The 15,498-nt window shown below is 38.0% G+C and overlaps 1 protein-coding gene across 5 annotated transcripts in view; it reads left to right on the top strand.

The window, feature by feature from the left end:
- The window catches only part of if (integrin subunit alpha inflated), a 354,127-nt gene that overhangs the window by 301,614 nt on the left and 37,015 nt on the right, over positions 1-15,498 (top strand). For all 5 annotated transcript variants that reach the window (XM_076202703.1, XM_076202702.1, XM_076202704.1 and 2 more), the window contains 2 exons: positions 9,795-11,474; positions 12,673-12,792. In XM_076202703.1, the coding sequence (XP_076058818.1) occupies positions 9,795-11,474; positions 12,673-12,792 (1,800 nt within the window). The remainder of the gene's footprint in view (positions 1-9,794; positions 11,475-12,672; positions 12,793-15,498) is intronic.

Here is a 15,498-nt window from a genome sequence, read left to right as displayed (position 1 = left end):
ATGGAGACAAGTGGGAGATAAGCCAGTTGTTGTTTGCGGACAACACTGCATTTGTAGCAGGATCAGAGGAGGGATTGAGGAAGTTAGTGACAGTTTGGGAGAGTGTGTGAAAGAAGGAAATTGAAGATAAATGTGGGTAAAAGTAAGGTGATGAGATATACAAAGGGTGAAAGTGGCAGGCGACTGGAAGTGAGCATTTAAGGTCAGATATCAACAGATATACCATTCGCTAAAAATCATCGTATTGCTCGAAAAAGTACTTTTTAAAAGCATACAAATAAAGTTTTTACCTATTACAGAAGAATTTATTCAGAAAATTCACTTTTAATTGCGCCTCTCATACCACTTTTCCGAAGTCTAGATATTCAGAATAACAATATTGTTTGTTTGGCAACTGTGACGTCACGAACGCGGAATTCCCCGAACCTTTCCCGAAGCGCACGGGCGGAATGTTTCGAATAGCAGACGACGCAATGAAATGAAGACAAAACTGTTTTTTGCCAAATTTGATAAGATGTAGATGGTGGAATTATATAGAATACTGTCAGTATGTTTTTTTATGTACATTAAACTGTAAATACAAAAAGTTATGGAAGTCTTGATATCTGACCTTTAAAGGTCAGATATCAAGACTTCCATAACAAGATACAGGGATGAACAAGATACAGGGATGACCCGTCATCCAGGAAGTGCCAAGATAAGAGGGAGGAAAGAGGGTGGAGGGCAGTGGACTGTGATAGGGTTGGAATGGGTGGGAGTGGTTTTCATGCCTTTGTTTTTTGGCTACCTCCATTATAAGGGGGAAAAGCCTTTGGTATATGTATGTATATATGTATTATTATTTATTTATGTATTTTATTTATTTTTTCAATATTGGTCTTCCTTAATTGAACAAAAGTCTTAACCCCCAGGGAGCCGAATATGGTTGACAAAAGTTTAATAATGAAATACAGGTTTCCTTCAACTGAATAAAATCGCCTAATGACAGCCAGTATAGACATCTAAGGGATGATGAACATATTCAAAACTGTTTAATATATATATATATATATATATATATATATATATATATATATATATATATATATATATATATATATATATATATTTCAAGTGCCAGTCTGATCATTTGTAATGTTGTGACCTTACACACACACGCACACACACACACACACACACACACACACACACACACACACACACACACACTTCAACGAATGGACGGCTTAGAAGACGTTCTGAAGAAAAGTGAAGTCTGTGGATCCCAACGCAAAGAGAAGTGCCTAGTGTTTTTGCAGGGTGGGGGGGAAATTGCTCGTGGAGTAGTGGGAACGTAGGGAAAGAGGAAAAGGGGAGGGATTACTGAGGGAAATGGAAGGAAATGAGGAGGGAGTAGACTTTGCCCAGCCAGACAAGCGGAAGGTAAACAAAAGACTTAGCGAGGATCAAATGTCTAATAAAAATGTAAAGATTAGAAGTATAGAGAGGAGCAATACAGAAGAAAGTGACGAGAATATGTTCCAGGGATTTAAAGAGGGTGGGGGGGACACAACCCCCCCCCCCCGACTGATAAGACTAGAGGAGAGAGTTGATAAGGTGATCGAGGACTTGGAGCGTAAGTTAGGTAACGTAGACTCCATTTTCCAAAGAATTGAAAGGTTGGAACAACTAGAGAAGGCTAACAGAAACTTAACTGAAGAAATAGAGGACCTAAAAAGACAGTTAGGAAATGTAAAGGAGGAGAATGAGAAATTGAAGAAGAATAGTAATGAAAACAGAGAGAAAATAGCTACAGAAGCTAAAAATTGGAGAATAACTCAAGAAGGGAATAAGGTTTCATTCACTGACATAGTCAAACAGCAATTGAAAGAACATAATGAAGACTCAGTTATTAAAGTGATGAGACAGAAGGAGAATATAGTAAGAGAATTAGCTGACAAAAAGAAATGTATAATTATATTAGGAATGGAAGAGAAACATAACCCAGATAGAACCGCAAGAATCAAGGAGGAAAATGAAAGAGTAAGCAGTTTATTAAAATTAGTTCAGGAAGATGAACCAGAAATTATAAAGGAAATTGAGGAAAAATTCAGACTCGGAAAATATAGTACAGATAAGACCAGACCAATTAAGATTAAATTCAGGTCACAAACAACAGCAGAGAAAATTCTATCCAAGACAGGGAAACTAGCAACAAATGATCAATATAAAAAGGTATGGATAAAAAGAGAAATGAATAAGGAGGAAAGAGAGGCAGAAAAGCAGAAAAGAATTGAAGCTAAGGCAAAAAAACGAGGAAAGAACGGAGTCAGAGAAAGAGAGATTCTATTGGAGAGTAGTGAACATGAAAATAAAGCAGTTCGACATACTAAAGAAAAACATAAGGGAAACAGAGAATACAATGGAAGTGGCAGAAAACTAAGAGTGTCTTACACAAATATAGATGGATTGATAACAGGATTGAATGAACTGAATGATTATTTGAAAGAAAAAGAACCGGACATAATGGGAATTGTAGAAACAAAATTAAAAGGCCCACTACCACCCAACAGTGTAGGACATGATACATACAATTATTGGATTAGAAACAGAGAGAAAAAACAAGGGGGTGGAGTTATGTTCCTGACTAAGAAGGATATAAACGTGAAAGGTGTCATATATGGAAAGAATACAGTAGAGATGATTATGATAGAAGTGGAAGACCGAGATAAGAAGAGCAGAAAATTTGTGATCAATTATGTGCCTCCGAAAACAGCCTCATGGGAGGAGAGTGAACATAAAAGTATGTTAGAGGACACAAAGATAGCATTAACTAAAATAATGGAAGACGGAGGAAGAATAGTTATGATGGGCGACTTTAATTGCAAAGAAATCTGCTGGAAAGAAATGACAGTAAAGAGTGGTGATGACTCATGGGGAAATGCTCTACTTGAGATGATTACTGACCATTCAATGACACAATGGATACAAGAGAACACTAGGTATAGAAATGAAGAAGAACCATCGAGGCTAGACTTAATAATTACATCTGAACCTAGAATAGTGGACAAGATTGAATATAAAACACCAATAGGTAAAAGTGACCACATATTGATTGAACTGGAACTTAATGAAGAAAAATATATGAAAAGAAATGAACAATATAGAAAAGGAAGAATGATGTATGAAAAAACAAACTTTGATAAAATAAGAGAATTCTTCCAACAAGAAAACTGGGAAGAAATATACAAAGAAGAAACAACAGTGGAAGAGAAATGGAATATTTTGACAAAAATTTACAAAAAAGGAGTGGAAAAGTATGTCCCAAGACAAAAACAAGAAAAAGAATATGTAAAATGCTGGTAAAACAAAAGTTGTAGGGAGTTAAAGGACAAAAGAGACAAAGCCTGGAACAGATGGAAAAAAGACAGAAGACCTGAAAAATGGAAAATATATACTGGTTATAGAAATGAATATGTACAAAAGTGCAGAGAGGAAAAAAGAAAATATGAAAAAGATGTTATAGAAAAGTGTAAAGATCAACCAAAACTATTCTACAGATTTGTAAACAATAAACTGAAAAACAAACAAGACTTAGAGAAATTAAGACAAGGAGGAGTTGAATACACTGAGGAAATGGAAATGGCAGAAATTATGAACAAACATTTTAAATCAGTGTTTACAAGGGAAAATATACAACCTGAAGAGATTGAGTGGAAGGAAAAAGTCCCCCCTATGGAAGAAATAGAAGTAACAAAGAATGAAATATTGACACACTTGGGTAATTTTGATGTCAGAAAATCGCATGGGCCAGATGAAATAGCAAACTGGATTCTGAAAGAATGCAGGAATGAACTGGCAGACAAAATACATAGCATAATAAGCAGTTCCTTAAAAGAAGGAAAAGTTCCAGAAGATTGGAAAAAAGCAAATATAGTACCTATATATAAAGGAGGAAATAAAGAAGAACCTACCAACTATAGACCAGTCTCTCTAACAAGTACAATAGCAAAAATATGTGAAAGAATTATCAAAAGTAGATGGGTAAAATACTTGGAAAAAAACAACGTACTAAATCCAAGGCAATTTGGATTCAGACAAGGACGATCATGCGTCACCAATTTAATATGTTTCTATTCAAGGCTAATAGATATAATACAAGAAAGAGATGGATGGGCTGATTGTGCATTTCTAGACCTAAAAAAAGCTTTTGACAAAGTACCACATAAGAAGTTGCTTAAGAAATTAGAATATGAAGGAGGAATACAAGGTAAATTGCTAAATTGGATGGAAGACTTTTTGCAAGAAAGAAAAATGAGAGTAGTGATAAGAGATCAGCACTCAAAATGGAATGAAGTAATAAGCGGTGTCCCGCAGGGAACAGTTCTGGCCCCAATAATGTTTGCTATATATATTAATGATATGGATGAAGGAATTGAAAGCTATATGAGCTTCTTTGCAGATGATGCAAAATTACTGAAAAGAGTGAAAACTGAAGAAGATTGTGAATCACTACAGAGAGATCTAAATAAAGTACAGGAATGGAGTAGGAAGTGGGAGATGGAGTTCAATACAAAAAAGTGTAGTATAATGGAATTTGGAAAAAGCAAACACAGAATAACAGGATCATATAATTTGGGAAAAGAAGGAATAAAAAAAGTAGAAAATGAGAAGGACCTGGGAGTCATTGTTATGAATAATATGTCACCTGAGAAACATATAAATAAGATTTTTGGAGAAACTTATAATTTAATAAGAACAATCAAAGTGGCATTTACATACCTGGATGAAGAAATGGTGAGGAAAATCCTAATCACCCTGATAAGACCAAGATTGGAATATGCAGCAACGATATGGTCACCAAGTACAAAAAAATGTATAAAAAAACTTGAAAGAATACAAAGAGCAATTACAAAACTGGCACCAATACTCTCAAAACTATCATATGAAGAGAGACTACAAAAACTTAAACTACAGACACTAGAGCAAAGAAGAGAGAGAGGAGATTTGATAGCTATTTACAGAATCATGAAAGGCATAGAAATTACTGATAGAGAGAATCTGATAAAATGGGATGACAGAAATACAAGAGGACACGGAAAGAAAATAAAAAAAGACAGCTATAGAAGAGATTTTAAAAAGAACAGCTTTCCTCACAGAGCAATAGACAGTTGGAACAAGTTAGATGAGAAAGTGGTGTGTGCAAAAACAATACATGAATTTAAAAATAGTTTAGATAAAATGAGATATGAAGACGGGACCCCACGAGCATAGCTCCCCTTCCCGTAAAATACAACTAGGTAAATACAACTAGGTAAATACACATACGCACACACACACACACGCGCGCGCGCGCAAACACTAGTTGTTATTGTGCGGGATGTGTAAGCTATGTTTCTCGTGTGACCGATAGGGTTAAATCCATTTCTTGAAATAAGTATAGTTGGCACAATGGAGAAGGAAAAAGACGAAGAAATATTGAATGAACCAATGAAGAGAGGCTTGGATTTAAGTAAGGTTGAGTCACCGAGAGGAGTAATTCCCAAGAGGACATGCTTAATTGACACACCAAGAATAAATCAAAGGTGGGAGAACAACAGTTTTTCAGGTTTTCAAAGAAATCCAGGAGAAATAGGTAAAGGCTTAGATATAGATAGAGAAGTTAGATATAGCAATGCATTAAGAAATCATGAAGTAAACGAATTATTGGAAGAAATCATAGATTTAAAATTGGACTACCGAGCTGTACTTAGGGAATTGATTACTTTGCGTAAGAGTAACGAGCAAACGATTAGAGAATTAAGTGACCTAAAGAGCGAAATTGATATGCTCAAAAGAGAAAACGAAAGAATGAAAAATGAGGATAAAAATAAAAATGAAGAACTGAAAAAGGAGGTCAAAGAGCAATTACAGGTAGTGACCGGAAAGGTGGAAGAGTCAATCAAGGAAACAGACCTTGAAAAAACAAAAAACAAAAAAAAAAAACATGAAAACCTTTAGAGAAATAGTACAAAAGCAGATGGAGGAAAATACAAAAGAAACAGTTATGAAAGTAATCAAAGAAAATGAAAGTTGGGTGAGAGATACAGCTGACAAAGATAAATGCATTGTGGTCCATGGTATCCAAGAAAAACACGATATGTATAAATACCAGAAAGAAAAAAAGAAAAGGAAATAGCCAAGGAAATTCTGAAAGAAATTCAGGACGAAGGGCAAAATTTTGACAAAGAAATTGACGAGATTCACAGTATAGGCAAATACTCAAAAGAAAAACAACATAGACCTCTGAAAATAAAACTAAGAACTCAAATGATAGCCGAGGAGGTACTATTGAAAGCGGTTAGATTAACAAACAGCGAAAAATTCAAACATGTATGGATAAGAAAGGAAATGAGTGATGAGTAAAAAGAGAAACACAAGGCACTCAGAAATGAGAAAAGAACGGAGACGGAAAAAAAGATTTTTTTTAGAGAGAGAGAGAGAGAGAGAGAGAGAGAGAGAGAGAGAGAGAGAGAGAGAGAGAGAGAGAGAGAGAGAGACTACTGGACCTGAGACTGAAAAAAAATGTACACTAGAAAAATATGAAACTAAAAGTGGCATACACAAATATCGACGGTATGATCTCTTCAATTAATGAACTAAACAACTATCTGGAAATAAAGAAACCTTACATTATGGGAATTGTGGAGACAAAGCTGAAAGGCCCTCTATCAACAAGTATGGTGGGACAGGGTCTATACAACCACTGGGCAAAAAATAGAACAGACAAACAGGGATGAGGCGTCATGATATTGACCAAAAAGGGTTTAAATGTGACAAAGATAAATGAAGGCAAATATAATGTGGAATAAATCATGATTAAAGTTGTAAATAAAAATATGAAAAGTAGAAAATTTCTAGCAGTATATGTGCCACCAAAAACATAGGCTTGGTCTGATAGTGACCACTCTAAATTACTGGAAGACACAATGAATGTGCTAAATGAGTTACTGAAAGAGGGTGGTAACAGAGTAATTATGGGTGATTTTAATGCAAAGGATATAATCCGGGAAGAAATGATAGTAAATGGGGGAGAAGAACTTTGGAGCAACATTCTCCTGGATATGACCATCGAATATACCTTAAGTCAATGGGTTAAGGAAAATACTAGAGATAGAAACAATGAGGAACCGTCGAAACTAGACTTAATATTAACTTCTGAACCGGATATTGTGAACAAAATGGAGTATAAGACACCATTTGGAAAGAGTGACCATATACTTATAGAGTTTGAATTAAAAGAACGAAACGATGTAAGAAGGAATGAAAAACATAGAGAAGGAAGGTTAATGTACAACAAAACGGATTTTGTAAAACTTAGATTTTTTTTTTCCAAAACACAAACTGGGATAAATTCTCCAAAGAGGAAACAAAGATGGAAGACAAATGGAACATATTCAAAGAAAACTACCAAGAAGGAATTGATAAATATGTACCAAAGAAGAAGCAAAAATATATTTATATAAAGTGTTGGTTTAAGAAAAAGTGCAGTGAGGCTAAAGACAGAAGAGACAAAGCTAGGAAAAGATGGAAAAAAGACAAAAAACATCCAAATGGCAAACATACATAAAACTTAAGAACGAATATGTGAATATACGCAGGAAAGAAAAAAGAAACTATGAAAAAGATATTATACAGTAGACAAATGTAAGGATCAACCTAAGCTCTTTTACAGATATGTAAATGATAAATTAAAAGACAAACACGAAATTGTAAAAATGCGTGAAGGAGATAAAGAATATATAGATGACACGGAAATGGCAGAAGTTATTATCAGACATTTCAGGTCTGTTTTTACAATTGAGAGCTCACAAATTTGGGAAGATGGAATGAAAGAAATAAAGGTAACCCAGAAAGAAATAAGAGACCAAATAAAAAACCTAGACGTTAGGAAATCGCATGGACCGGATGGAATTACAAATTGGATACTGAAAGAGTGTATAGACGAACTGACAAATTATACAAGATAATAGACTTTTCACTCAAAAAAGGAAAGGTACCGCAAGATTGGAAAGATGCAAACATAGTACCAATATATAAAGGAGGAAACAGAGGATCCTACAAATTTCAGACTGGTATCTCTTACAAGCACAGTAGCAAAAACATGCGAAAAGGTTATCAGAAACAAGTGGATCAAACACTTGGAAGAGAATAAAATATTAAACCCTAAGCAATTTGGCTTTAGAAGTGGAAGATCGTGTACCACAACCTTAATATGCTTTTACTCGAAATTAATTGAGATAATACAAGAAGGAGATGGCTGGGCAAATTGCGCCGTCTTAGACTTGCAGAAGGCTTCTGACAAAGCACCACATAAAAAGTTGATAAGAAAATTTGAAATAATAGGAGGAATACAAGGTAAGCTACTGGAATGGATGAAGGATTTCTTAAGTGGGAGAAAAATGAGAGTGGTACTTACGACAAAAACTCGAACTGGGAAGATGTGAAGAGTGGCGTCCCGCAAGGCTCTGTATTGGCTCCTTTAATGTTTGCCATATATATAAATGATATGGATGAAGGAGTGAAGTGTTACATGAACTTCTTTGCTGCCGATGCCAAATTACTCAAGAGAGTAAGCACAGAAGAAGATTGCAGATCGCTACAAGAAGACCTAGAAAATATGGGAATGAAGTCAGAGGTGTGAAGTGAACTACATTAAGAAATGTAGTATAATGGAATTTGGAAAAAACATAAATTGAATATCGGGTCAATATAAAATTGGTACCAAGAAAGTAAAAAAGGTCGACCCAGAAAGGGACCTGGGAGTGATTATCTCAAGTGACTTGACACCTGATAAACATGTCAATAAATTAGTTGGAGAGACTTAACTTATTAAGATCAATGAAAGTGGCCTTTGACTACATGGATGAAGAAATTGCTAAAAAAAATAATGGTTGCACTGATAAGACCTAAATTAGAGTATGCTGCAATACTATGGGCACCTAGCACAAAAAAAAAAAAAAAAAAAAAAAAAAAAAAAAAAAAAAAAAAAATAGAAAGAATTCAAATTTGACATACGAACAAAGATTGGATAAATTACATCTATCAATACTGGAACAGAGAAGAGAAAGAGGTGATTTATTGACAATTTACAGAATTATGAATGGGATGGAAATTCTTGATAGAGACGACTTATTAAAATGGGACAGAAGAGAAACAAGAGGACACGAGATGAAGCTAAAGAAGGACAGTTACAGAAGAGATTTGAAAAAAGAATAGCTTCCCACATAGAGTGATTGATGTCTGGAACAAATTAAACGGAGAAACAATGAGTGCCAAAACTATACAAGATTTTAAGAATAAACTGGATGCGGAGAGATACGAAAACGGGTCTCTACAAGCATAGCTCTCGTCCCGTAAAATACAACTAGGTAAATACACACACACAGAGTGATAGGTATATGGAACAAATTGGATGAAAAAAATAGTGAGTGCAAACACAATACAGGAATTTAAGAACAAACTTGATCTTGCGAGATACAAAAACGGGTCACCACCGGCATAGCTCCCCTTCCCGTATAATACAAGGTAAATACAACTAGGTAAATACACACGCACACACACACACACACCCGCTGGACCGCTAATTCAGCGATCCAAGTTCGAGTCCGATCCAGGGCTGAAAATTTCAGCTTTCCTGCATTGCGAGCCGGCACTCCAACACTGGTGGACAAGGAGTGTGTGTGTGTGCGTGCGTGTGTAATGTCTTCTGAGGAAAACGTTGCATGCAATCTCAAAGACCACGTCAGTTTGTTTACCTTTCACTTTTCTCGCAGATTTCCAGCCAAGCGGCCACCAACGACTCCCTGACACAAGTGTATACCGTCTCCAGAGGCAGTAGCACCTTCAGCGAGGAGGAGAGTGATGATGTTGCAAGCAGTAGCAGCAGTAGCAGCAGCAGTAGCAGTAGTAGTAGTAGTAGTAGTAGTAGTAGTAGCAGCAGAACTAGCAGTAGCAGTGGCAGGACTAGTAGCAGCAGTAGCAGTGTTACTAATGGCAGATCGAGTGCCTCTGGTAGCGGCGCTGCTGGAGGAGCTACTGGAAGCAGGAGAACGTCAACGACTACTTACCACAGTAGTTCTGGCGGAGGCAGCGGGGACGTCGCTGGGGCGTCGTCCAGTTCCGCGTCGTCATCGTCGTCGTCGTTGTCGTCCTCCTCGTCCTCCGTCACCTACGAGACGACTACGCACAGAAGTGACGGTGACGGACTCGTTGTCGTATCTACTTCATCAGGAGACGCAGCAGGGGGCGAAGGAGAAGTACGAGTAGAAGAAGAAGTCGTAGAAGTAGGAGGAGGAGGAGGAGTAGGAATAATTTCGACGACTTCACGGAGGACTCACCACCAAAGCACCGAAGACCAAGAAGGAGTTTCGAATGAAGCTTCTTCAAGAGGAGGAACTACACGAACCAGAACCAGAACCAGAACCCACTACAGCTCTGGCGACGGCGGTGGCAGCCAGAGAGGAAACTCAAGGAGAACTTCATCCTCCTCCACGACCTACTACAGTGGCGAAGGTGGCGGCAGCGGGGACGGGATCGCTGTCGAAGAGCACGGGGGATATCCAGAAGGACGCGAAGAAACTCGAAGAACGCACACGACCTACTACAGTAGCAGTGGGGACGGGCTCGACAGGAACTATGACGGAGACGCCCAAGGGGCCAGGAGAACCTACACGACCTACTACAACAGGAGCACCGTCGATGGGGACTCCAGATATGAAGGAGGTTACAGAGGATCAGGAGGTGACGGAGGAGGAAGGACTTCCTCAAGGACTTACAGCAGTAGTAGCAGAGGCAGTGGCGACGGCCACAGAACCTATGGGAGATCTGGAGGTGGAAGAACAAGTCACAGAACCTCATCTTCGTCCTTCGAAACCCGTGGAGGAGGGAGCGAGGCCCACAGAGGAACTTGGGAGGGTTATGGAGCCCAAGGAGGTGAACGGATATCTAGTTCTTCTACTTCGTACCCAAGTACCAGTGGTGGCGGTCGTCGTGGACATTCTCGAGGTGGCCAAGGGTCTTCTGCTACTCAGTATGGGAGGACTGGTGGTGGTTACAGGGCTTGGGATGACACGCGCCACCGAACTGACGGAGGAGTCCATGAACACTCTATCACCACCACCTCCTCTTCTGTGGGCTTCGAAGACGACTGGCCGGCCTACGACGAGGACCTTCCAGAGAAGGAAGGCAGGCTGAAGACCTATTCTTCTTTCTACACTAGGCCTGACGAAGGCGCTGAAGGAGGTTCTCACAGGAGAACTCACTCCTCGTCTTCATACCATAGAAACACTTTCGACGACGATGGAAGCGGACGGGACGAGTTCGATAAACGCTACAGGAGCTCTCGAACTCGCCAGACGAGCAGGACGTCCTCAAGGGCGTACTCTTCCTCCTCCGAAGACGAAGCAATCCACAACCGCAGAAGGAGGAGCTCAGACTCAGACTGGGAAAAGGAGGTAAGAACTGTGTTTCATTTGATAGCTAGAAGTGACAACAAATAAATGTGGGACGGGTGAAGGGTGGATGTATGCCTTAGCTAGGTCACCACTCTTCTAAAGAGAAGAGGGTCATTGGTGTATGTATGTATGTATCTAATGTAAAATCTGTTTTACATCCAGCATTTCACATCCTGATAGCACCCAGCAATGAAAGAATACCAACACAGAATAGGCCTAGCCACAGATGCAACCACCATATAGAAGACACAAAGCACCTCATACTGTATTCCCTAGACATTAGACAACAACACAAAAGTGACATGTGGACCAACCCAAAGGCCATTACTGGTTACCTGAAGGCAGCGGGTCTTCTGCAAGAGAGACCAAGGCCAATGAATTGATTGATTTACCTAATTTCTATAGGAAGGGAGATAGTGAAATGGTAATTGTAACTTGCCACAGGTTTCACTGGATGGAAACTCACAGAATCATAATGGCTGGCAGTGGCCCTTGGACCTGCCTGTCTTTCCAGAAAGAAACATTGGATTATTGTTTATGCTGTATTAGTATGGGACTGTTTCAATGTCATCAGCTCCTAGTTATAAAAGGAGGAGAACAGTCATGTGGAGGGTGGAGTTTTGGGTTTTGAAGATAGATGGTGGGGAGACAATCCTTTTTGATGTCTTTTTTGCAGGACCATCACATATAGGTGCCAGTCAATGGTGCCCAAGTTAACTGTAGAGGTGGTAAAGTAAAATTTGGAGAAAGGAAGTGGGAGGAAAGCTGAAGTTAATCCCTCCCATACGACAATGCCTATGTAGGCATCATGAGGCATGAGTGGGTATATGAGGATGCCGACATTGGTGTCTTGATTATATTCATTTTGTAGTTGTAGCTGAGTGACCCCCATATTCTGTGAACTAGCTTAATCACATTTTCTGTGTTTATTAATATTTAGAGTTAAAGAGAATGAGTAATACAGCTGTAACTTTATATTTCATAATGCGAGTATTGTGGTACATCATCAAATCATCATACATCGGGCAGCTCATGCCCCCCGCAAGAATTTGACTCATATTGAAGAGGTTAAATGTAGATCACCACAAATTATTATTATTTTTTCTTCATTTATTTTATATGGCTCCTGCAAGAGAGAAATGAGATAACTTATTGATTGGTTTATTAATTTCTGTTTATCATATTCTTTCTCTTTCAGACAAATGAATGTGGCCCCACAATTTGTACAAAGATCCGCTGCAAGGCTGGGCCCCTGGAAGCACGAGAAACCGTTTTCATCAGTATTCGATCCCGTATCTGGATCCAAACATTGGTTGAAGTAAGTTCTCCAAGTCCAGGCAAGCTTCATGTGTTTGATCTGTGTTCTGATTCAAAGCTTTTTGAAGTTCTGAGGGCTCTTACATTTGGTTTTAACAGTGAGTTTTACTGTGTAGACAAGGTTTCTCTGTCAGATTGGATTGTATGAATACAGCATGTTTCTGTAAACACAGATTTCTGGTCTTGTGCATATATGTGCAGGGCAGTCTGTGCTAGAAATGATGAATTAGTTATATTTTAATTTTTGGCCAAAATTATCTATGGGGATGCTATTATGCCAACTAGAAGTGCCCAAATGAAATACAACTTGTAGAAGTACACATTTGTTATGTGCAAACCTGATTGTGCAGTTTAGTGTACAGTTAAAACTCAGAATGTGCCTGAGCCTTTAGATCAAATGCATTTTTAGGTACTCTATACCTTTCAAAAATTAATGTTCTAATCAAGAAAGTCCACAGGGCAATTTGCAAAGTTAACTATTATAGTGGCAACCCTTTTTCTTTTTCACAAGCCAGTTAATATGAAAGTTGTAGATCAATATGTCAGATCTATTTCTTTTTGTCCTGTGGGTTTTTTCTCACTACTTAGGTCCATGCCATTTTCATTTAGCTGTGCAATTAATGAACTTATTTTGACTGATTTCTGTGGCAGGCTTCTGATGTCTAGCTTTGGCTTATTAATGTTCAGGAAGAAATTAGATATAAAAATTAGCAACATATATTAAAAAACATATACAACTAGGTAAATATGGGAACATTTAGGAAAATTAAGGGTGTTAAAGTAGAAATTAAAAAAAATGGCAGGAAAAAAGGGTAGAGGAAATTAATGCTGTTTGAGTGGATCATATAAGATACAAAAGTCCTTACAGCACTCACTGAATAAAACTTATACAGTCAGTAGCCCTGGAAAGGGAAGATGGTAATACAATAGAAACCAAAATGGCTGCATGCACATGCTTAATAACTAGAATTTCTATGAAATTTAGAGTAAGTAGGTGGAAACTCAGTTCCAATTTCTGCCAATGTGATTCACCATGGTCTTAGATCATTTGTTGAACTTGTAATCAACAGTTATCACCCTCCCAGATGAGAGCTCAGAGCTCACATATAGCCTGATTTATGGGTAATGCTGTGACCTCAGGCACACATCCAATTCCTTGTCCACCAGAGTTGGAATGCCAGCTCACAGTGCAGCAATACTGAATTTTTTTTAGCCTTGGACAGGACTCAAAATCAAATTGCTGAATTAGTGATCAAGAATGGCACCCTGCACTGTCGAGCCATATAACCAGATACATGTGGCTTCACAAAGAAGAGAAAATAGTTTTGTTTATAAGATATGGTATCAAGAGAGAAGAGATAAGATTTTACACTGTGAGAAATACAGATTTGATCCAACAGAGTTGCAAGGAACATTTATACACATTCTGGGGTCATCATTAGAAAACCATTCTATGTTAGATATAGATTCAGTCCTATTCTCAGTGGAGATTCTAAATTCTGTTAATGAGTCTTCATACTCAAAATCAAGTGCACCTGAACCAAATAATTTGCTGATTCACTAATCAAGGATTCATGATTCACATATTCATGGAATCCATGTAGTGGCAGCTCCTTGCCACAACCCAGCCATAGCATCATATATTCATGCTTCCTGACACATTCCCAAGCAGGCTGCATGGTGGTGACTCATTCCTGCTACTGATCAGTTGTAGTGTCAATCTCATTCACATCACTTGCCAACTCAAGTTACCCACCATTTTTACTGTTCTTGTTGCCCCTATTTGCTTTTATTTGCAACCAAATTAAAGAAATTTCCATATGATGTGTGAATAAGACTTATATATAAAAAAAATTAGTCCAGTGGCCCATTTTGTGAAAGAATTGTGATAACTAAGAATGCAAGGGGGAGGGCGCTGCCAAACATTCAAATTTTTTCACTATATATGGCATTTTCAGTCCCCTTTCCCCAATGAATAATGGGACATGGCTATATATCACAGGATTATCAGTTGGGAACCATTATAGGATTGGTATAGTTTTGGTCCCATATTCAAAACAAAAAATGTATTAATTTGTTAAGATATGTTTAAGGTGTAATTTGTGTGTAGATAGCAAAGGACAATAGTGTAGATGATTTCAGATATGATTGAAAAGTTATAACAAATTTACTTCTGTGTCATCTTAATCTTGATTTTTGTGTGTATGTATTGCTAAGTATGCAATACATATACATTGTTTGGCCAACTCCAAACTTCATTCCCTTTTCACTCAGTAACCTTTTCCTATAATGACCACTGTCATTTTGCTGTTGTGCAGAGCTTACCTGCATTTGTATCATTGTATTGCTTATTTCCTTTTCCAGCACTCCTACACAGATTTATCCCAACAGTATTGTTTGGCACATGTGTTGTCTCTCACTGTTAAGAGCTTGTTTTGTTGTGCATACTTTTAAGTTAATACTGTCTCTACCTGCATTGCATTTCATTGAGCCTACTTTTTCCCATACCTCATCTCCTTTCTGCTTCTACCACTGACTCCCTTTTTCTTCTTTCTAATCTTCTTCCCTGCTGCACAAGTCTCCCCTCCATCTCTTTCTTTTCTCCTGATCCTTTTATAATTACTCCTCCTTTCTTCCTTTACCATCACAGACCAAATTCTTTTGGCATTATCAAGAAATCTATAACTTTTTGCTACCTTTCTTTTAT

The sequence above is a fragment of the Oratosquilla oratoria genome, chromosome 19, assembly GCF_046742065.1.
Source record: "Oratosquilla oratoria isolate Oo_2021 chromosome 19, ASM4674206v1, whole genome shotgun sequence".
NCBI lineage: Eukaryota > Metazoa > Arthropoda > Malacostraca > Stomatopoda > Squillidae > Oratosquilla > Oratosquilla oratoria.
Note: the sequence above shows the minus strand (reverse complement) of the source record. Positions and strands in the feature narration are given on the sequence as shown.